This window comes from Schistocerca gregaria, chromosome 2 (assembly GCF_023897955.1).
Source record: "Schistocerca gregaria isolate iqSchGreg1 chromosome 2, iqSchGreg1.2, whole genome shotgun sequence".
Lineage (NCBI taxonomy): Eukaryota > Metazoa > Arthropoda > Insecta > Orthoptera > Acrididae > Schistocerca > Schistocerca gregaria.
In genome coordinates, this window is record NC_064921.1 from 324447201 (window position 1) to 324469133 (window position 21933).

General features: G+C 45.2%; 1 protein-coding gene across 2 annotated transcripts in view; it reads right to left on the reverse strand.

The window, feature by feature from the left end:
* The window catches only part of LOC126336967 (T-box transcription factor TBX20-like), a 437621-nt gene that overhangs the window by 44402 nt on the left and 371286 nt on the right, over window positions 1-21933 (reverse strand). For both annotated transcript variants that reach the window (XM_050001176.1, XM_050001178.1), the window contains exon 4: window positions 41-199. In XM_050001176.1, coding sequence (XP_049857133.1) covers window positions 41-199 — 159 coding nt within the window. The remainder of the gene's footprint in view (window positions 1-40; window positions 200-21933) is intronic.

The window sequence follows — 21933 nt, forward strand, 5'->3', positions numbered from 1 at the left end:
CACTGCAATGTCGTAAACAAAAAGTGTCGAAGGTACTTACCAGCTGGTTCTGGTAGGCGGTGACGGCGGTGAACACGGACTCGGGGAAGATGTAAGTGCGGTACTGCTCGCTCTCCAGGTCGGTGATAGGCCCGCCGTGCTCCCGCCATTTGACCAGGTGGATGCGCGGCTGGTAGCGGTGCATCGAGTTGAGCACGATCTGAAACACAAGCCGCATAGCCCGTCAGCTGTCTGCCTGCTACTGGTATGACTACAACAAGTTTCATTTGTTAATTGGTAGGAGTTTCTACACTGTGTATATCTTCATTTCAGCGTGTGCGGTAACTTCATTCGCTAATCCTTCACAATGAGTTTTAACGTCTTCAGGAAACGTCGTCAGGAAACAGCTAATGAAGGTGAATTACACAAAGGTTACAAACAACAACTGTGTTCCATTAGTACATTCCATTAGTAAACTGTGACAGAGTTTCAGTCAGAGCTTGTTAAGCGAAAATATTAAAAATGAAGAATAAAATGTACTGTGGGCTAATTCTGATAGAGGAATGTGATGACCTACAAATCGTTCTTTGTATGACCTAATAAACCAGTAAATTATGCACATATCATCAAATACAGGGCATGCTAGTATGACAAACATGTAGGCATATATCGCGAGAAGTTGGGACAGAAAACTTTATAAACTGACGGCAGCTATTCCACTTACTCTCCGTGCACGTATGTAGTTTCAGCTAGGCCTCATTAACATTTAAGCAATAGTTATTACCTCTTTCGAGACAGTAATTTCCTATTAACGACATTTTTCTCTGGGTTGAAATCACAGTTAAAACAGTAGTACAGTTACAAACACTATAAAATTTAAATAATTACCTCACATAATCAGATACAGAGGTTCTATTAATACTGATTGCGCCAGTACTTTACATTCCGTTTAAATTTCATAGTTTCGTCATGCTGATGCCAGTTCCGGAAAACTTAGCATGCTGGGCTGCCTACATAGCGTAGGTACGGGTCGTTCCAAGTAAACATTCCGCCCAACCTGCAAGTGAATTCATTACATCAGCCACTACCTTGGTTGACACTACGCTAGTGTGAAGTCGGCGTAGTAAACAAACTGTTTCCAATCCGTTTAGAGACGATAACAATATATACGTGTACCGGAAATATAAACACTTTGCAGAAACAATTTCTATGTAGATATATTGGTATTATACGGTCGATACATCGACAGTACCGATACATTTCCGCGCCATATCGGGCTTTCGTAATTCCATTTTCCAAATGCTTTTACTAGCTGTTAATGTAAGTAATCACAGTTATTCACATATCTTGTCAAATGCTGTTGTTGTCGTCGCCGTCGTTGTTACCTTAATCCTGAACGCAGGTTTGAAGTGGATCTCCACGCTAGTCTGTCTCTTACAGGTCTCTTCATCTTTAGATAAGTTCTGCAGCCTATATCCATCTGATTTTTTTAATTGTATTCAAACTTTAGTTTCCCTCTACAAAGTTTGTGCTCACACTTATCTCCATTAACAGATTAAGTCTCGGGATCCGACATATCACCTCTTTTAGGTAAGTTACGTGAAGTATTTTGTATTAACATAAATTTATTGTAATTAACCGTCTCTATAAACTTAATTTAAAAGCAATGAAAATATTATGTGTATTTTTTCCCAAAAATTTAAAAAAAGTTCTTGATACAGTCCGGTTATAAATCAATAACTACAAACTGTTATGAAACAAATTTAGATCATGAGTATGAACGTTTCGAACTTAACATTTTTAAAAGACAAGAATGACTTCATTCTGGGCCATAGAAAATACAATAAATCGAAAATATCGATACTTTTCATGTGATAATTTGTCAACTGTGACATCATGAGATTTACCGATAACTTGTTCTATCTACACATTAACGTAAACACCACTCACAGATTAGGCCTTATGCTTGTTCCGACTCTCCGACTGCAGCCTGGAAGGCAGTACGTGCAGCGATCTATGATCTCGGGGCATGTAAACAGCAAGATACTAAATGATAAAAACTGGTTCAAATGGCTCTGAGCACTATGGGAATTAACTTCTGAAGTCATCAGTCGCCTAGAACTTAGAACTACTTAAACCTAACTAACCTATGGACATCACGCACACTCATGCCCGAGGCAGGATTCGAACCTGCGACCGTAGCGGTCGCGCGGTTCCAGGCTGTAGCGTCTAAGAACCGCTCGGCCACCTCGGCCGCCTACTAAATGATACTGTAGTCCCTGTGTTGTTTAGAGGTACTTCTGAACAACACAAGCGCTGGAATATCGCATTTATCCGTCGACACCGGGCAAGCGACTTTGAGCTGAAAAGTATTCCCTGTACGAGTGCAGGCTGTAGCCACATGGTAGACGATGTACCGAAATTTGGGTCTGCCCGGTAGTCGTACAGGGACAGGCTAATGGTAAGGCGACCACTCGCGATAAGTGGAAAATCCGGCGTCGAATCGTGGTCCAGCAGAAATTTTCTTGGTCGGCATTCCGTTATAAAGCTGGTGGCTATCCATTTTCCCAACTGCGCGTACCTTTCATGTATGTGAACAGCATGTCGCCAATCCCTCTAGCCGTTATTGCCATTACGTTAATCCTGACGATGCTTCGCTATTCAAGCAGCTCCGCATTTGACCTCACGAGGATAGGTGGAGCGCCGGCCGAAGTGGCCGAGCGGTTCTAGGCGCTACAGTGTGGAACCGCGCGACTGCTACGGTCGCAGGTTCGAATCCTGCCTCGGGCATGGATGTGTGTGATGTCCTTAGGTTAGTTAGGTTTAAGTAGTTCTAAGTTCTAGGGACTGATAACCTCAGAAGTTGAGTCCCATAGTACTCAGAGCAATTTGAACCATTTGATAGGTGGAGCCTACACACCCGTCCCCACCAGAGAAAAATTTCAGATCGAGAATCGAACCCAGGTCATTTGGCAATGGAGGCGGTGGATATTCCTGTATATATGCTGGAGGGAATTTTGTAATTTCTAAGGCTGATTATCTCCAGCAATACTGGATAATGTGGATCACATAGTGACGCTGGCCGCGGTGGTGATGGAAGGAGTGCCTGCAACCCGCTAGCGTCGGCGCTGCTGCTGGAGTCTGGAGTGTGGCTGGAGCAGCGCGCGACGTCCCGCAGGGCGCTGGCCATTCCTCAGAGGCTTATCCTGGGCCACCCACCTCCCACCAAGCCGGCAGCGGCTCCCGGAACTCCCACGGCGCAGACCGCGGCCGCCCAGCTACACACACACATAAGCCCACACACACGCACACACACACACACACACACACACACACACACACGTATCATCTGTAACGGCCCAGCGCTCTCCACTCTCCCTGCTGATCCAACTACCTCCTTGTCGAGCGGAGACCACAACAAGACGATGACACTCGGTCGAGCGCGATACACTTGCAGCGTGAAATGAAGTTTGTCTCCGTCGTTTATCTGTGGCATAGCGTTAATAAATAGCACCTGAACTGAAATGATGTGACAGTACCTGTCACAATCGTCATTTATTCACTGATAATATGGCACCAACTTGGTCAAAGATATATTTTAAGTAGTAGTATGCTAGTGAACGCAGCCTCTGTGCTTTCCATATACGACGTCACATAGTGAACGTACGAAGAACTCAGGGGCGTAAATGATGAACCTAGAATGCTACGACGGCCATGGAGTAACATGCACTGTACTTGATTAATATCTTACTTTTAATACAAGAGCTCATTCTTTGTGAGACTTCACTTGATTCCAGCTTTCATTTTTAAAACTATGAAATGTTCATTAGCTGCATTTGAGTACAAGGCGTGAGTAACATCAAGAAATGAGATTATATTTTCATCATCATCATCATCATCATCACCACCACCACCACCACCACCACCGTCATCATCATCATCATCATCATCATCATCATCATCATAATCTTCGCAGCCGCCGCCGTCATCGTCATAGGCCATCCTCCAGACTTGACAGTCGAGCATGCTCCATTTTAATGTAGCTTGTGACGTATCTAACAAGGTATTTCTGTCTTCCCAAGTCAGTAAGGTTGTTCACACTGGAAGACAGACGGAGTATTCTAAGATTTTTATTAATTATTGCAACTGTGTACGGTACAGTTCAGTATATCTTCTATGCGTTAGGGAGGATGAGATTGTGACTAACATCAGTTATCAATATTAAAATAAGTGCAAATTGCATTGCATGATGGATGGTGCATGGCGCATTTGTACTTACTACACATTTTTCCTTTTTTTTTTAATTTTTTCTTTTGTCAAATTTTCAATAACAACAAAATATGTCCTAGTAGTGAAACTGAGTTTGTATGATATAAAATGTAAAATCACACAATGTACGACTTGATATATAGTAACAGGCTTCAGGTCTTTACTTGACAAATAAATAAATTGCATGGTGCAGTTCCTCACGTATGTACAGAGTGAATCAGAACTCTGGCAACAGACTTTCAGAGGTGTTAGTATGCCCCCAAAACCCGCCCTTCCCCTGCAAATGTCGGCCGCTGTGATCGAGCGGTTCTAGGCGCTTCAGTCCGGACCAATGCGGCTGCTATGGTCGCAGGTTCGGGCATAGATGTGTACGTTCTAGCTTTAAGTAGTTCTAAGTTCTAGGGGACTGATGACCTCAGATGTTAAGTCCCATAGTGCTCAGAGCCATTTGACCAATGTCATCAGCAAATCGTATCACTGATTCCTTTTACCTTGAATTTTAATTCCACTCCTGAGTCTTTGTTTTATTTCCATAATTGCTTCTTCGATGTACAGATTCAACAGCTGGGTCGAAAGACTATATCCCTGTCTTACACCTTTTTTGATACGAGCACTGCGTTCTTGGTCGTGCACTCTTATTATTCACTCTTGCCTCTTGCACATATAACCCGTCTCTCCCTATAGCCTACCCCTATTTTACTCAGAATTTCGAACAACTTACAATGTTGGACGCTTTATCCAGGTCGACAAATAATATTAACCTTTCTTGGCTTTTCTTTAGTCTTGCTTCCATTATCAATCGCAACTTCAAAATTCCCTCTATGGCGCTCTTACCTTTCCGAAGGCCAAACTGGTCGACATCTAACTCATTCTCAATTTTATTTTCCATTCTACTTTATATTACTTTTGTAAGCAGCTTGGATGCATGAGCGGTTAAGCTACTTGTGCTATAATTCTAGCACTTTTCAGCTCTTGCAGTCTTCGAAATTGTGTGGGTGGTATTTTTCCGAAAGTCAGACGGGTATGTCAGCAGACTCATACATTCTACGCACCAACGTGAATAGTTGTTTTGTTACCACTTCCCCTAATGATTTTCTCCTAACCGCTCGGAAATTGCAGACTGACGTGCAAGCCCCTGTCTTCCCTCTGACCTGTGTTAGGACGCGACAGCGCTTACTGCGTGCGTGCGTGCGCGCGCGCGCGCGTGTGTGTGTGTGTTTGTTGGGAGGAGCGCGGAGGTGTATTTTGTCGGAATGCATTTGGGCAAGAGCACGGCAGCGATGCCTTAAACGGGGAGTTACCTGACAAGACGAGTAGGTCCTATGAGGCACGGTGTGTGCCCGCGGACGCGGCCGTCCACACATCAGCGGCGACGACTCGTGGAATGCGAGAGCGGCCGCGGCCCGACTGGGCCCGGCGTACGCCGGAATGCGGCGGCCGGCTCCGGCTGCGGATGCGGCCGGCGCAGCGCGGGCGATACCATCGTAAAGCTCGCACCCTGGCGACGAGACGCCAGGAATCCCATTACGGGGCCTCGCACATATGTTCCTTGTCAGGGCGCCGGAACCTCTCTTGTCGCGGGCCGCCGTGTTACGTTCCACGCGCGTGGAGAGCACCCAGCCCCCCCCCCCCCCCCCCCTCTCTCTTCTCCTACCGCTCGTACCAGTTTCCTCCGTCACCTACAGTCCAGTCCATCCCAGCATGAGTCCTAGTTTCCTGACTTCTAGAAGGCGTTCGGCACAACTCTGCCTTGCCGCCTAATGAACAAAAGACGTGCGCACTGAATATCGGACCAACTACGTGACTGATCTGAAGAGTTCCTAGCCAACAGAGCGCAGCATGCTTTTCTCACCAGAGAAACATCTTCAGACGTAAAAGTAAATTCGAGTGTACCCCAAGAGAGTGTTGTCGGTCCATTACTTTTCACAGTAGGTATAAATCATCTAGTAGTTAACGTCTGAATTTCCACAAGGCGGATAACGCTGTCGAAAAATGGTTCAAATGGCTCTGAGGTCTATGGGACTTAACTTCCGAGGTCATTAGTCCCCTATAACTTAGAACTACTTAAACCTAACTAACCTAAGGACATCACACGCATCCATGTCCGAGGCAGGATTCGAACCTGCGACCGTAGCGGTCACGCGGTTCCAGGCTGTATGTAGCGCCTAGAACCGCTCGGCCACCTCAGCCGCCTAACGCTGTCGTTTACACAGGAATGGCGACGCTACGAAACGCAGGAACGCCTGCAGAGGATCGATGCTCCGAGCAGGGATTGGCAACTGACCCTCAACAAAAGCAAATGTAACCTATTGCACATAAATAGGCAGAAAGATTCATTATCGCATGATTACGCGACTGCAGAACAAGCACTGGAAGAAGTCACATGTGTTAAATAAGGGGTACATAGTGATTTAAAGTGGAACGTCCACATAAGACTACTAGCAGGTAAGGCAGATTCCACACATATTCACTGGAAGAATCCACAGGAAACGCAGTTCACCCATAAATGATGTAGCTAAGAAATCCTTCGTTCGGTCAATATTTGATAACTTTATCTTGGAACTCTTCCATCTGGTGTATGCTTGCATAGAAAAACAACAATATGGCAATTGTGAATCCGCATTGATGCAAAACACTTTTTGTTACATATTTCAGCTTCAAATGTCGCCACCATCAGCAGGTTTTTTTTTATTTTATTCACATGGCTTTAAGAATTGTTGTCGCTGTTTGCGGCATAAAATGGTTCAAATGGCTCTGAGCACTATGGGACTCAACTGCTGTGGTCATTAGTCCCCTAGAACTTAGAACTACTTAAACCTAACTAAACTAAGGACATCACACACATCCATGCCCGAGGCAGTATTCGAACCAGCTACCGTAGCAGTCTCACGGTTCCGGACTGCGCGCCTAGAACCGCGAGACCACCGCGGCCGGATGTTTGCGGCATATTTCCAGTGCTTTTCCTGTTGCCGTTTTTCTCGGCATATATTATGTCATCCGCAAGTTCGTTGGGCGGCTTGCAGCTAATTCTGCAAACAGAAAAAAAGCAGCAAGATGTCTTGCATCATAAACGAAGTCATAACTTTTCTTTTTCCGTGGAGCCGTCCGGAGTGGCCGAGCAATTCTAGGCGCTACAGTCTGGGACCGCGCGACCGCTACGATCGCAGGTTCGAATCCTGCCTCGGGCATAGGTGTGTGTGATGTCCTTAGCTTAGTTAGGTTTAAGTAGTTCTAAGTTCTAGGGGACTGATGACCTCAGAAGTTAGATCCCATAGTGCTCAGAGTCATATGAACCTTTTTTTTCGTGTATAAAATTAGCTGCTATCCTTCCAACGACTATGTAGTTACAAACTGCTTTATTCAACATGTAAACGTGACTACATATATTCGCTTTTACGTTCTGACATTTTCTGCCGTCATTGGCGATGATGCTATGGCGCAGACGAATAGCGAAATTCTGCATGATCCGATGAAGTGTCAGAACATCGATAGTGCCGATGTCCTCCTGAATGGCTGTTTTCAGCTTAGCAATGGTTTTGGCGTTATTGTTATACACCTTGTCTATAAATATAGTCCCACAAAAAGGAGTCGCATATGTTCAGATCCGGAAAATACGGCGGCCAATCGAGGCTAATGCCAGTGGCCTCTGGGTACCACAGAGCAAGAATGCAGTCCCCAAAGAGCTGCCCCAGGACACTAAATACTATCCTGCTTCGATGGGGTCGAGTTTCGTCTTGCATGAATCACAACTCCTCTCTCGCAGGAGAGCTTCTGTGAAGTTTGAAAAGTCGGAGACGAGGTACTGGCGGAAGTAAAGCTGTGAAGACGAGGCGTGAGTCGTGCTTGGGTAGCTCAGATGATAGAGCACTTGCCCGCGAAAGGCAAAGGTCCCGAGTTCGACTCTCGGTCCGGCACACAGTTTTAATCTGCGAGGAAGTTTCATGAACCACATCTTGTCAAAATCAAGGTCACTTTAGATAATGGGGATGAAATCATCTTCCAATACCTTCACGTGCCGTTCGGTAGTCACCGTGCCATCAAGGAACATCGCAACGAGTATTCCGTGACTGCACACTGTACACCACACAGTCAATCGTTGAGGGTGAAGAGCCTACTCGATCGCGGAAAGCGGATTTTCCGTCCCCCAAATTGCGAAAATGTTGCTCACTGACGAACCCGTCCAAATGAAAGTGGGTTTCGTCGCTAAACCAGACCATACTAATTCCTACGATGCGCCGCGGCCAACCGTGCAGTTTTAACGTCCTAATGGAAACCGTTCATTAGTTATGACGATTTTATTTCATATAGTTTAATAATTTTTGCCCAGTACCTCGGGAACACGACCGCTGCTACTCCGCAGTCAGCCGACCTGCCGCGCGTTAAGCGGTGCGGCTGCCCGGGCGCCGCGATCCTCACCTGTCGGCGCCATCGACCGGCCGCCATTGTCGGTGTGCGCTAATCGCCAGCCGAGAATTATGAACGCCGTTGCCGGGCAACGCCAGTTGACACATTAGGGGCGGGGCCCGCAGCCCGGGGCGTGGGCGCGCGATGACACGCTACAATGACGCCGGCCGAACACGCCCACACTCGCCCGCACCCGCGTCCGCGCCCGCCATAGCCGCCAACCCCACACGTGACGCAGCGTAAATACCATTTTTTGCCCTTAATTTTGTGAGCTGTTTCCCTGTTCGCGTAATAGACAGTGACAAATTACTTCCGTTAATGTCGTTTCCACTGCCGGGATGTACATCGTCACATGCAAACTGATATGTTCATTCGCATTATGTGGATTAGAAACGTAAGCCGTCGGCTGTAATGAACAAGTAATACAATACTCTGTGTTGGTGCAAAGCTTGCACCAGGCTGTTATCCTCACGAGTAAGTAAGTTTTTACCCGATCCACTCTGCTAACAAGTAGCCGCACCATCATATGGCTAATTTTGTTACTGGAATGAAACTTTTGGAAAAAATGTTTCTCTTTATTTCAAAGCAAAATAAATGGTTAAAATTTAATTATCTTACACAACACACTCAAATGCATGCAAGCATGGTTTTGTGTTGACGTACTCGATACTAGCGTTGCGCAGCTTAATGAAAACATGTAATGTAGTGTGTAGTAGTAGATGGCAAAACCATGACGCCAGGATCTGAGAGAACCCACCTGAGTAATGTATGGGGACGGCATCTTAACTCTTCGAGCCTAGTGGCTGCACTGCAACCCACCACTTTTATTCATTTTGTTTTGAAGTACCAGTGCCTTTAGCGTGAAGCCACAGGGTAGAATCAGTGGTTACAAGTTAAAGGCACTGGTACTTCAAATAAAATTAATAACAATGGTGGTTTGCAGCATAAACGACTGAAGATCGATGGGTTACTATGCCGACCATCGAAAGAAGGTGAGACGCATGTTTTCCATAAACGACTAACTGCAGCTGCGAAAGAAGTCGTTAGGTGTCAAGTAAGACATGACTGATAAAAATACTTCAGAGGGCGTAAGGCACCTATCTTATCTGGAAAGTAGTAAGATTTTAAAAGCGGATCTCTAGGATATTTTAAACATATGAATAACATATACTAAATGTGTAGCGAAAGTAAATCAAGAAGCGTATTTTGTATGGTCCTGCAGATTTATGGACAATAATTCGACGACTTACCAACTCGTCTTGTACGAGTTTGAGTTACTTCTATTCTAGGTGCTCCTTACAAATGTGAGCATATTTTCATTTTCATAGATACAAGAGAAACACGAGCCACCTATCCTTAAATACACACATCAAAAAAGTTTAGCATCACCTCGGTCCCAGGAGTTCCAAAAGCTGTACAGAAAATTGGAATATAGATCAACAACATCATTTCCGTCCTTTTTATTGCTCTTGAAAACCACACATTGCATGTTCTACCACCATACAGCGAGACCTTCAGAGGCGGTGGTCCAGATTGCCGTACGCACCGGTACCTCTAATACCCAGTAGCACATCGTCTTCCATTGATGCATGCATGTATTCATCGTGGCATACTATCCACAAGTTCATCAACGCCCTGTTGGTCCCGATTTCCCAACTCCTCAATGGAGATTCGGCGTAGTTCCCTCGGAGTGGTTGGTGCGTCACGTCGTCCATAAACAGCCCTTTCCAATCTATCCCAGACATTTTCGATAGGGTTCATGTCTGGAGAACATGCTGGCCTCTTTGGTCGAGTGATGTCGTTCTCCTGAAGGAATTGTTGTCCATGAAGACGAATGCCTCGCCAATGTGGTGCCGATATGGTTGCACTATCGGTCGGAGTATGGCATTCACGTACCGTACAGCTGTTACGCCGCCTTCCATGACCATCAATGGCGTACGACGGCCCCACATATTGCCACCCCAAAACATCAGGGAAACTCCACCTTGCTGCACTCGCTGGACGGTGTGTCTAATGCGTTCAACCTGACCGGGTCTACAATCCTGCTGGGAGAGGCGCGGTCACAAGACCTCCTAGCCACATATACGAGGGTTCCCAAAAAGTAATGCACCGCATTTTTTCTCATCCAAAACCAATTCTACCAATTTGAAATGTCACGTATGCATTACCTGAGGTCTCCTGAGTGAGCTATCAGACAGATAGCGGAGCTGCAGGACAGCTTCAAAGTGGCGTCTGTAGGTGACGAACGTTATAAGCGACGTGTCGTCATTGAATGTCTCACTGCAGAGAAATAAACGGTGGGTAAAATTAGCAAACGCTTGTGCAAAGTCTATGGAGCATCTGCTGTCGACAGAAGTACAGATACTAGCTGGGCACGGAGGGTGAGCTCATCAGAAGGCGGTTCGGCGGAGCTGCACGATTTGCAGCGATCGGGGAGACATCAGCGAGCCGATGTCATTTTTGAGAATCAAATGGCTCAAATGGCTCTGGGCACTATGGGACTTAACTGTTGTGGTCATCAGTCCCCTAGAACTTAGAACTAATTAAACCTAACTAACCTAAGGACATCACACATCCATGCCCGAGGCAGGATTCTAACCTGTGGCCGTAGCGGTCGCGCGGTTCCAGCCTGTAGCGCCTAGAACCGCTCGGCCAACTTGGCCGGCAAAATTTTCTGTACCTACAGAAAATACAGGGGAAGGAGGCAATTCATAAATGACGGTTATTAAAATCACTTACGTCTCTTCCGCTGATAGACATCCAGTGGTGGTATTTTAAAACACAGACTAAAAAGGGAGTAAAAGTTTCTGATGCCGTCCCCGTGTAGAATTTGAATATTTTCCGCCCTCAACGCCGGCACAAACAGTAGAATTCGCGAACAGGCGGTGATGTGGAGACGAGAGAGTCCGCTAAACACTGGCCGTTAGCGTGAGAGAGTGCCGACGATGCGCCCGTCCCGGCTCTCGGCGTCTTATCGGGCGGGCGCGACGCGATTTTTATGCGGTCCGCGTATTCGCGATGATCGCGCGCCAGTATTTGCATGTGGCGCGGCGGTCGCGCGATTTGCATGCCGAACACCGGCGGATCAGCGGTTCGCGAGGCCGTTTCAGATCCGGCGCGCCGATTCGTTATGAAGTGGTAAACCTGACGGATTACTCGCACCGCCCGCTCTCGTGCCGCCGATTTCATTTCGATCAGTCACCGCTTGCTAATTGTGATCCGGTAAGCGCTCGGCTGGATTTGTTGCTCGGCCGATAAATATATTTCTGCGCGGTATTCCGATGAAAATTTCGTAAATTCGGACAACTGCTGGTAATTACTGACAAAACGGTTGTGCGGCATTTGGCCGTGTATCTCATAATAACACGGATATTGTGAAATTTGTGCGGAAATTATCTGCAAAATTGATGATGTTGCCTATGGTTCGTATAATAGCTTTCCCATTTCATTTAATTTGCTTCGCTCCTTGTAAACGCAAAATGGAAAGAGAAACGGACACATAAAAGAACTTTCATGCTTCGTTCTCGGACACAAATTCGTAAGGACACTGTACAATATATCTGCAAACAAGTGCAGCCTAGAAGTAGTCTTAAAGCTAATAGATTAAGCACATAAATATTTATTTTCGCGGCAACAACGAGTCACATATTATTGGAAGATTACTTGCAATACATGTACAGATCGTTGAAAGAGTCTGCAATCGGAGAGAAGTGTGTAAGAACTAGACAGTAAATAAATACAAGGGCCTTTTTTCAACTTCCGATCGGTCGTGAAACTAATGCCGCAGTGAAAATTCGGCAACACTCTGCGCAGATGCGTTGCGCAACGTTTCTAGTATGCTCGTCTATCGCTTACGCAGCACTTTTGACTTCCGAGCACACAGTGAGCACGCAAAGATGTCAAAAAAATCGTGTCTCCTGTCAAGTGTGAAGCCCTGTTGACGGGTTACGCCTGATTTAATACAGCTCACATAGCGTGACCATTAAACGTTTCGTTTTTCATGTCCATTATCGGTTACATACTGCAGGGGCCACAAAGACGCCCCTTCGGCGATTCCGATAGGAACTATTTGATCATCCATCATACAGCCTCTGACTTTCATATCTTCGCTTACATGAACTTCTAGCTATGACGACAGCATTTCGGCACAGACGAAGAGCTGAAGATCAGCCAAGGGAATTGTTGGAAACTAGGCGGCTGCCTTCTATGACGAGGGTACTGGAAAACTGGTACCACGCTACGACAGATGTCTGAGTAGAAGCGGCGATTATGTAGAGAAGTAGCAGTAGCTAAATGTTGCAAATAAAACATTTTTTTTATTTTCACTAAGTTTTCCATTTCGCGACTGAATGTTTGTTATTATTCCTCAAGCTACGTGCTTCTATACCCCTAACTCACCCTATTAATTCGTCTCATAATGTTCATGCAATAGTTTGTCTCTTTTTTTTACGTGGTTCTCTAAGGTTTTACTAAATTTGTAACCAAACTAATGCAGTGATTTTTCGGTTGATATTGTGTTAGGTTTTTAAATGTCACTTCTGTGGTCATTGAAAATGTTTTGCTGTGTTTCTGACTGAAATGAACACTAAGATCTTTTCTTTCTTGTTGTAGCCTTTTGTCCGAAGACTCGTTTGCTCTGACTTTCCAAGACTGTCAGTTGTATGCAAGTCTCTTCATATATAAATAACTACTGCAACTTACACACAGATGAACATGTTTACTGTACAACCTTTGGTGTTTCTCTAACATTTTTACTTTCCACCCCCATACATACAATCGTCCATCAATTTCACAATGACTTGATGCCTTTCTCTCTTAATTAACCAAGTTGTGCCATAAATGTCATTGCCCCCAATCATGTACAGATCATTTCATTAATTATTTGATCTAATAATTCTATTTTTGGCTTTCCTCTGTAATACCAAACGTGAAAAAGATTCTTTTCTATTTCTGTGCGAACCGTTTATCGTCCAGGTTTCACCCACGTACATGGCAAGACTCTAGACAAGTTCCGTCAGAAAATACTTTCTAATACTTAAAATTGTATTCGCTAATAACAAATTCCTATTTTCTTTTGCAGGAACGCTTTTCTTGCTATGGACAATCTCCAGATTACGTCTTCTGTAGTACTTTGCTGCTCAAATAGCTACACCCATTACTTCAATCTAAGTAGCTGATCTTTTTCCCTCAGCATTGCCTGATTTAAATCTACTACATCCGAATATCATTTTATTATTTTTGTTTATGCTCATCTTATAAGCTCACTTTAACTGCTGTTCCAAGTCCTCTGCCGTCTCTGACGGAATTACAGTGCCACCAGCAGACTTGAAATTTAATTCCTTCTTCAAATGTCTCCTTATTTTCCTTCATAGGCTGCTCAACAAATTTAGTAACATCGGGGATAGGCTGCTACCTTGTCTCATTCCCTTCTCCGCTACTGCTTCCTCTGAATATTATAGCTGACTCTTGCAGTTACAGTTTGGTTTGCGTACAAATTACAGCAAACTTTTTTCCATAATCCTACGGTTTTCCAGTTTTTGGAAAAAGATCTTACGGTAAATAAAATCAAATGCTTTTGTCAAATCGAAGAAAATATCTACTGACCACAACCTATGGTCTATCCCTGCTAGTGCCTCACACACGAAAGAAAAAATAGAATCTTCTGAGCATACTCCGTTCTGAAAGACAAACTTAGAGTCTAACATCAAATATGTCCACTGAGATGTGCCACTATAATTTTACACATATTTTCCTCATTTTTAAACACTAGTAGCAAATAAATTGGCCTGTAATGGTCTACACGATCTCTTTCACAATTTTTAAAAAGAGATTTCATTAATGAGTGTGTTAATTCGTCAAGAAACTGACTGCAACTGGAAGACACACTGCACAGGTGAGTGGGTACGGAGCAGTGGCCTTCGCAATCCTCTTCAAATTTCCTCACACCCATGGAAGACCTTACTCTTTAACGGCGTAATAACTGATTCAATTTCATCTTCGTTAGTCTCCTGTGGCTGCATATTGTGTAGCTCTCCCGAAACACCAACTTTCAAGACTGCTACGTATTTCCTGTACTTCTAAGATTTAAATTTAATTTGTCGAGTGTTGATAAGACGTGATTATTGAGTATCTTGCGTATCTCTGTGGATAAGTAACAGTATAATTCTGGTGGAAGAGAGGCGTAGTATGTTGAGTACCCGCAGGCCGTCCCGTAACTCTTGCACAACTGAACATACAGTTTCGCTTTTGTTCTATAAGCGTTGTAAATATTTATTTGTCTTTCATGAATCTATCTTCCAACGTACGTCTCACAGCATCGCGTGTGTGCACATTTCTCAGGAACCCAACAGCTCTTGTACGTTTAAATCTCATCAGCAGTGAATAACTGCCCGATGAGGGTCAATTAGGGCCCGAATTTCAAGGAAACATGTGGGAATGATTGCTGAAATCGACTTACCTAACTCCTGCATTATCATTTGCACTTACAAAGGCCAAGGAGTGCAGCAACAAGACATGGTGGAGAGTTGGAACCTACCATTTATTAATCGCTACAGTAGTAGTATTAGCAAGCAGAGAAGCGTTAGAATTCCATAGGATGTTCCACAGTATAGTATGGGACCTCCTTTAACCCTGCATAACTCGAGGTGACATGGACTCCATAAGTCGCCGGAAGTCCTCTGCAGAGGTATTGAGCCATGCTGCCTCTATAGCCGACCATAATTGCAAAAGTGTAGCCGGTGCAGAATTTTGTGCACGAACTGACCTCTCGATTATGTCCCATAATTATTTTAAATGGTTCAAAAGGCTCTGAGCACTATGGGACTTCACTTCTAAGGTCATCAGTCTCCTATAACTTAGAACTACTTAAACCTAACTAACCTAAGGACGTCACACACATCCATGTCCGAGGCAAGATTCTAACCTGCGACCGTAGGGGGTCGCGCGGCATAATTATTCAGTGGCATTCATGTCGGTTGATCTGAGTGGCCAAATCAAAATATTGTTCAAACCAATCACCGGTGACGTGGCGCACTGTCATCTATAAAATTTCCATCACTGAATGACTGCAAATAGTCTCCAAGTACCCGAAAATAATCGTTTCCCCCAATAACCCGTTCAGTAGTACCAGAGGACCTAGCCCATTCCATGCAAAAACAACCATCACCATCATGGAGCCACCATAAGCTTGCACAGTGCCTTGTTGACAACCTGGATCCATGACTTCCATGGGTCCGCGCCACACTCGAACTCTACCATTAGCTCTTACGAACTGAAATCGGGACTCATCTGACCAGCGACGGTTTTACATCCACCTATGGTCCGACCGATGTGGTCACGATCCCAGGAGAGGCGCTGCAGACGAAGTCGTGCTATTAGCAGAGGCACTCGCGTCGGTCGTCTGCTGCATCAGCCAATTAACGCCAAATTTGGCCGCACTGTCCTAACGGATGCTATCGTCGTATGTCCCACATTGGTTTCTACGATTATTTCAAGCTGTGTTGCTTGTCTGTTAACATTGACAATTCTATGAAAACGGCGCTGCTCTCGGTCGTTAAGCGAAGGCCGTCTACTACTACTTTGTCCGTGGTGAGAGGTAATACCTGAATTTTTTTTTCTCTGCACACTGTTCACACTGTGGATCTCTGAATACTGCATTCCTTAAGGATTTCTGAAATGGAATATCCCATGCGTCTAGCTCCAACTACCATTCCGTGTTCAGAGTCTGTTACTTCCCGTCCTGTGGCCTTAGTCCTTTCTCATAGATCACCGGAGAACAATCTGTCCCGATAGCTGAGTGGTCAGCGTCACGGATTGCCGTCCTATGGGCTCGGGTTCGATTCTGGCTGTGATGGAGATTTTCTCCGCTCAGGGACTGACTGTTGTGTTGTGATAATCATCCTTTCATCCCCATCCGGCGCGTAGGTCGCCCAATGTGGCGTCGAATGTAATAAGACCTGCACCAAGGCAGCCGGACCTGCCCTGCAAGGGGCCCCCAGGCCAATGACGCCAAACGCTCATTTCCATTGCCGAAGAACAAATGACAGCTCCGCCAATGCACTGGCTTTTCACCTCTAGTGTACGCGATACTACAGCCATCTGCATATGTGCATATCGCTATCCCACGACTTTTGTCACAGTGTGTGCAGTGTATGTATGCCACGTCACACGACTCAATATCATTACGTTATGGGACGAATCTGTATCTGGTACTGAAATACTCAGTTGAGCCAAATGTTCCACTTGTTCTATATTTCAGGTAATCAACGTGGCTTGTTCTTCATTTAGACCTGTGAGAGAAAGAGAGAGAGTTTATTTCGGGGACGGCGACCTCCGTTCAGAGTGGTACATAGCGAGGCAGACGGGCCGGACAGCGTGAGGCGGGCTCGCGTGGGAGAGGACCAGGGGACAGCTTGCCAGCCAGCCACCACACGGCCTGGCGGACCGCAGGCTGCCAGTTATTATACAGCGTGAGGCTGAAAGGGAACAGTCGCCGGGAATGCAAATTATCGCGCTCTCGGGCAGCGTTTATATACGCCCAGGCGCTCTCCGGGAAGAATTGAAAGAGTGTAAAAGAGGATAAAAATAAACGAAAAGAGTCCCCCTGGAAAATAAACGTCGACAACAAGAACAAGTAGAGATCAGTTAGCGCAATAAGAATGTGGGATGAGGAGGAGTAGGTGGAGGAGGGAGTATAAATAACAGCGGGGAGGAAGGCATGCGAGGCAGAGCTGTGAGGCATTCGGCGCCCCCCGCCGGCCGGCGCACACAATTTACTGCGCCCGTGCCGCGGCCGGGACTCCCGGTGGCCGCTAGGACGCCATTAGGCCGCTGACAGCCAGCGGGGGCCGGCCGCTCGCTCATGCGCTCCTCCACGCACCGCGAGCTGCCTGCTCTCACAGGGGCGAGGCGCACTCCGGGAGGAAAGAGCGCTCTGCCTGTGCGCTTGCAGAGCGCGAGTAGCCACGTCCTAGAGGAAAATTACTGCTGTCTCGTTGTTAGTGCATAAAGATAACACGTCTCGTGTACAGTTTCGAGAGCAGCGTGTTTTTGTCATCCAAAAAACCATGGTTGGAAAGAGGAGTGTCTCGTGATCAGCGTGCTACGGCCATGTCCTGTTGCTCTTCCAACCAGGCGCGTACACTCCGAGCTGGATGACATATCGCGTAGCCCTGCTGAAAGATTCCATCGTGGCGAAGAAAAACAAACTACATGTCGGAGTGGGCATGATCCCCAAGAATAAATGAATATTTGCGTCGATCCGTTGTGTCTTCCAAAATGGTTCTAATGGCTCTGAGCACTATGGAACTTAACTTCTGAGGTCATCAGTCCCCTAGAACTTAGAACTACTTAAACCTAACTAACCTAAAGACATCACACACATCCATGCCCGAGGCAGGATTCAAACCTGCGACCGTAGCGGTCGCGCGGTCCCAGACTGTAGCGCCTAGAACTGCTCGGCCTGCTGGCTTGTGTCTTCTAGAGTGACGAGATCTCCCAGGGAATGCCACGAAAGCATTCCCCAGGTTGTAACGCTCCTTCCTTGTTTGCTTTCGCACGTGTCAAGGCGTACACGAAAAAGGCCATCTCTCCGATGGAGCACAAAGCGCGATTCATCAGAAAAAACTACCTGTCGCCAGTCAGTGGTCGTCTAGATGGGGTATTGGCTTGCAAATTCCAGCGGTCAGGATGAGTGTAGGCAGCAGGCGCTAGCTGCGGATGCCCACAAGCAGCAACGTTCGCTGAACTGACCATGAAGAGACACTGTTAGTAGCACCTTGGTTCATCTGGGCCGTCGACTGCTCAAGAACAGAACATCATTTAGTCCATACGCATCTGAGCAGCTGTCGTAAACCCCTCTTATTTATGGCCTTTGGTGCACCACAGTTGCCTAGTGCCGATTTTAGATACCGCCATTTTGGTATGCATAGTTCGTTGTAAACATGGCGCACGCGAACACTTTACAAACTTAACTGTTTCGGAAATGCTTCCATCCATGTACTGAACATCAAACCTTTTTGGGTGTTATATAAATTGCTCTATACCTAGTAACTAAAACTAACACAAATTTTTGACACCCCCCCTCGCTGACACGCTTTATATACCATCCACAGCTAGTGCTCTGTTCGCTGACGTCCAACGTTGCCGGTGATCACATTAACGTAACAGGACCGTTTGATTATGAATATAGACTGTTGATTTAGAGGTTTCGATAAGTAAGTTTGCGATTATCGAAATACGAGTATGTAATAAACCTGGCAGTACCTTTCGATCACATTAACTTAGTACGTCAAATTTTATACACGGCCAACGGGCCATAGACTTTAATATTTGATAAAAATTTCAACTTCATTTCTCAACCCACTCCTGAGAAAAGCGGGTCTTAACATACGGACAACTGTGTGATCCTGCAAGGGTTCCGATTTCACTGACGTAGTTATGGAACGAGAAAGAGTCACATAGTTTTTCTCAGCATTCAGATGACAGATAATTTAAGTAAAATGTTTTATTCACTCTGCAGGAAAAGCGGAAGAATGGGTTGATTTTGTTTTTTTCGTTGTCAGCACCGCGTGCCAAGGCAGCAATACGCTGGAGAGGGAAACGCTCAACCATTGTCGAGGTGTGTGCCATTTGGTGTGGCTCACAAGAGTTTGATCAAAAAACCATTGATAATCGATGCCAGTAACCTCTTTGATTACTAATACTAATAAAAGAGAGATATTTATAAACAGATATTAAAATTATTTTTTCCACATTAAAATATTCTGGCTTCTTCTGGAAATAATAATAAAATGACATTTAAGTCTGGCGGAATGCAGGAAAGATTGTTTGAAGTTGTAGAAAGACATTCGTAGACGAGAATTGTATTTTGTTCTAGATGGCAGTACAGTTTAAGTTATCAGAAACATATCTATTTTTCCATTATCTAAATTGTAGCCTGCTACCCTTCTTTAAGATCATACAATAAGCTATAGATGTGCAGTGTAATAATTCCTGGAGTACGCTGTTGATGTATGTGACTAATTTATCAAAAACACCAAACAACGCACAAGCGTTGATGCTTATTACGACTTTTTTTCAGACACATGGGCAGCTCGACGTGTTATACTCAAGTAAGTGAAAATACAAAAAATCAAATCAAAATCATTTCACGACAGTAACTTATATTGTGGCAGTTGAGATTTGGTTTCTCTTGTAAGATTACAAGAGAGAGAGAGAGAGAGAGAGAGAGAGAGAGAGAGAGAGAGAGGTGGATAATTTCTTTTAGACATCTGCACGCTCTTCTATATGTGGGTAGCTGCTGGGCCTCCCAAAGTGCAACGCAGGAGCTGCTACAACATTCTTAATGTGTATACAATTTTTTTTCTGTAATCTGCGGATTCGATTTATTACATTATAAAGCCACCACAGTAATTTTAAAAGAAAGAGAGTCTTTTTCATGAAACATAGATCTTAACTCCACTGATCATAACACTACTAACTGCAAACTTAGTTTATTTACTTTCGGATACAGGTTTTTAAATGTGTGTGAATTCCTAAGGGACCAAACTTCTGACGTCATCGGTCCCTAGACTTACACGCTACTTAAACTAACTTATACTAAGAAGAACACACACACACACACACACACACATGGCCGAGGGAGGACTCGAACCTCCGGCGGGAGAGGCTACGCAAGCCGTGACATGGCGATCCAGACCGCGCGGCCACTCCGCACGGCACAGGTTTCTTAACCGGTGTCCTGAAGACCGGTTTTAAAATACTTACTGCGGAAAGTACCTCGTTTCGCTTGACGAACGAAGTCCTGTTAACACAAGGCCTTTTGGGGCTTCGAAATGCGGTAAATGGGCAATGTTAGTGTTTCAGTTCGTAACATCGACGACAGCTGAGACGCCCATAAGCTTCCGCGTCTCCCTCGGCACGGGACATTAGCACTCCACCCTTGGGCAGCCCGGCTCGTACTCTCGCCGTCTTCAGCGGCCTACGAATGAGTGAAGTGTTGTCAAGAATTAAAGAATTGGTGCCGCACCTCTAGCCACACGCCCTACTTTCCCTACGAACTTCCCTCTCTCAATTCTTCGTATCGTTTCCCAACGAAATTTCAATCGTCTTCCCCTCGTATACAACGATCTCATTCCAGCAAACTACACTTCCTACCAGTCATAGGCCTAGCCTCTCGTACCGAAACCAACTGCAGGCCCCAGTCAGCCCTTACCTCGCCCAGTTGGCATCCCATTCATCTCCTAACATCTGCATCCCTCATTCTCACGGAGGAATTCCGCGTTATTTTTTCATATACTGTCATCCCCAGTGAGTCAGAAACCCCAATCCCTAGCTACAGTTACCAGGAGCCCTATCATACCGTGTTCATAATAAACTGAATGCACATCAAGTCATCATTATCTTCTCGTATACATCGCCATCTATATTAGCTCCAAAAACATTTTCATACTGAAATTGTAATATTTTATAATGCGATGGCTGGAGAGCGGCAACCCAGTAGCAGCAACGTAAACGACTGGTAAATAACACAAGAAGTTGAGTAAAGGAACAAGTTAGGCCTCTCCGAATCCAGGGAAACGAGGCACACATTTTGACTGGTCATCGAAATGACGGCTCCTCATTATTCACTCTATGCAACGCTCCGAATTTCGTTTCACACTGTTGCTATTTATTTTGAATCCAGTGCCTGAGCGGTCGGAAGTACCAGGCTCGGCCTCTTAGCCCCCTCATTCGCTCGCTAGTCTACCGCTTTTTGTCTTAATCCTTTGCGTAGCACTCTTATATTTTATAATTTAATGAAAATGTTGTGTAGGTAGAAAAATGGAAATGAAATATAAGAGAGGAAAAAAAGATGGTATAGTAAGCGCAACCAGTGTCAACTCGAGATGGAGACCTCGAAGTGGACTAGAGAGCTCTTGTTCTAAATTTAGCCAACGTATCTATCTTAATTAACAATACTAAAACAGTCTACCAAACAAACTATAATTCAATTATTGAACAACTGATACGAGCGAAATTAAAAAGATGAGTACCTAAGAATTTACAAATGCGAGAGTAGGCCTATATGCAACTTTGAAGCCTGAATCAGTGGTTTAATCATGCCACCCAACGAAGTATATGCTTCAGCTGTTTACGTTCCCACACGTCGTACGTGTGTTTGGAATGTAACTTAGCACATTCATTTTACAATGCTTAACATTACGAGGTTGTGGAGCACGGGAGCTGAAAGTTCAATACAAGGGCCATTTCGCTTGAACGCAAAACATATTCGTATTACCG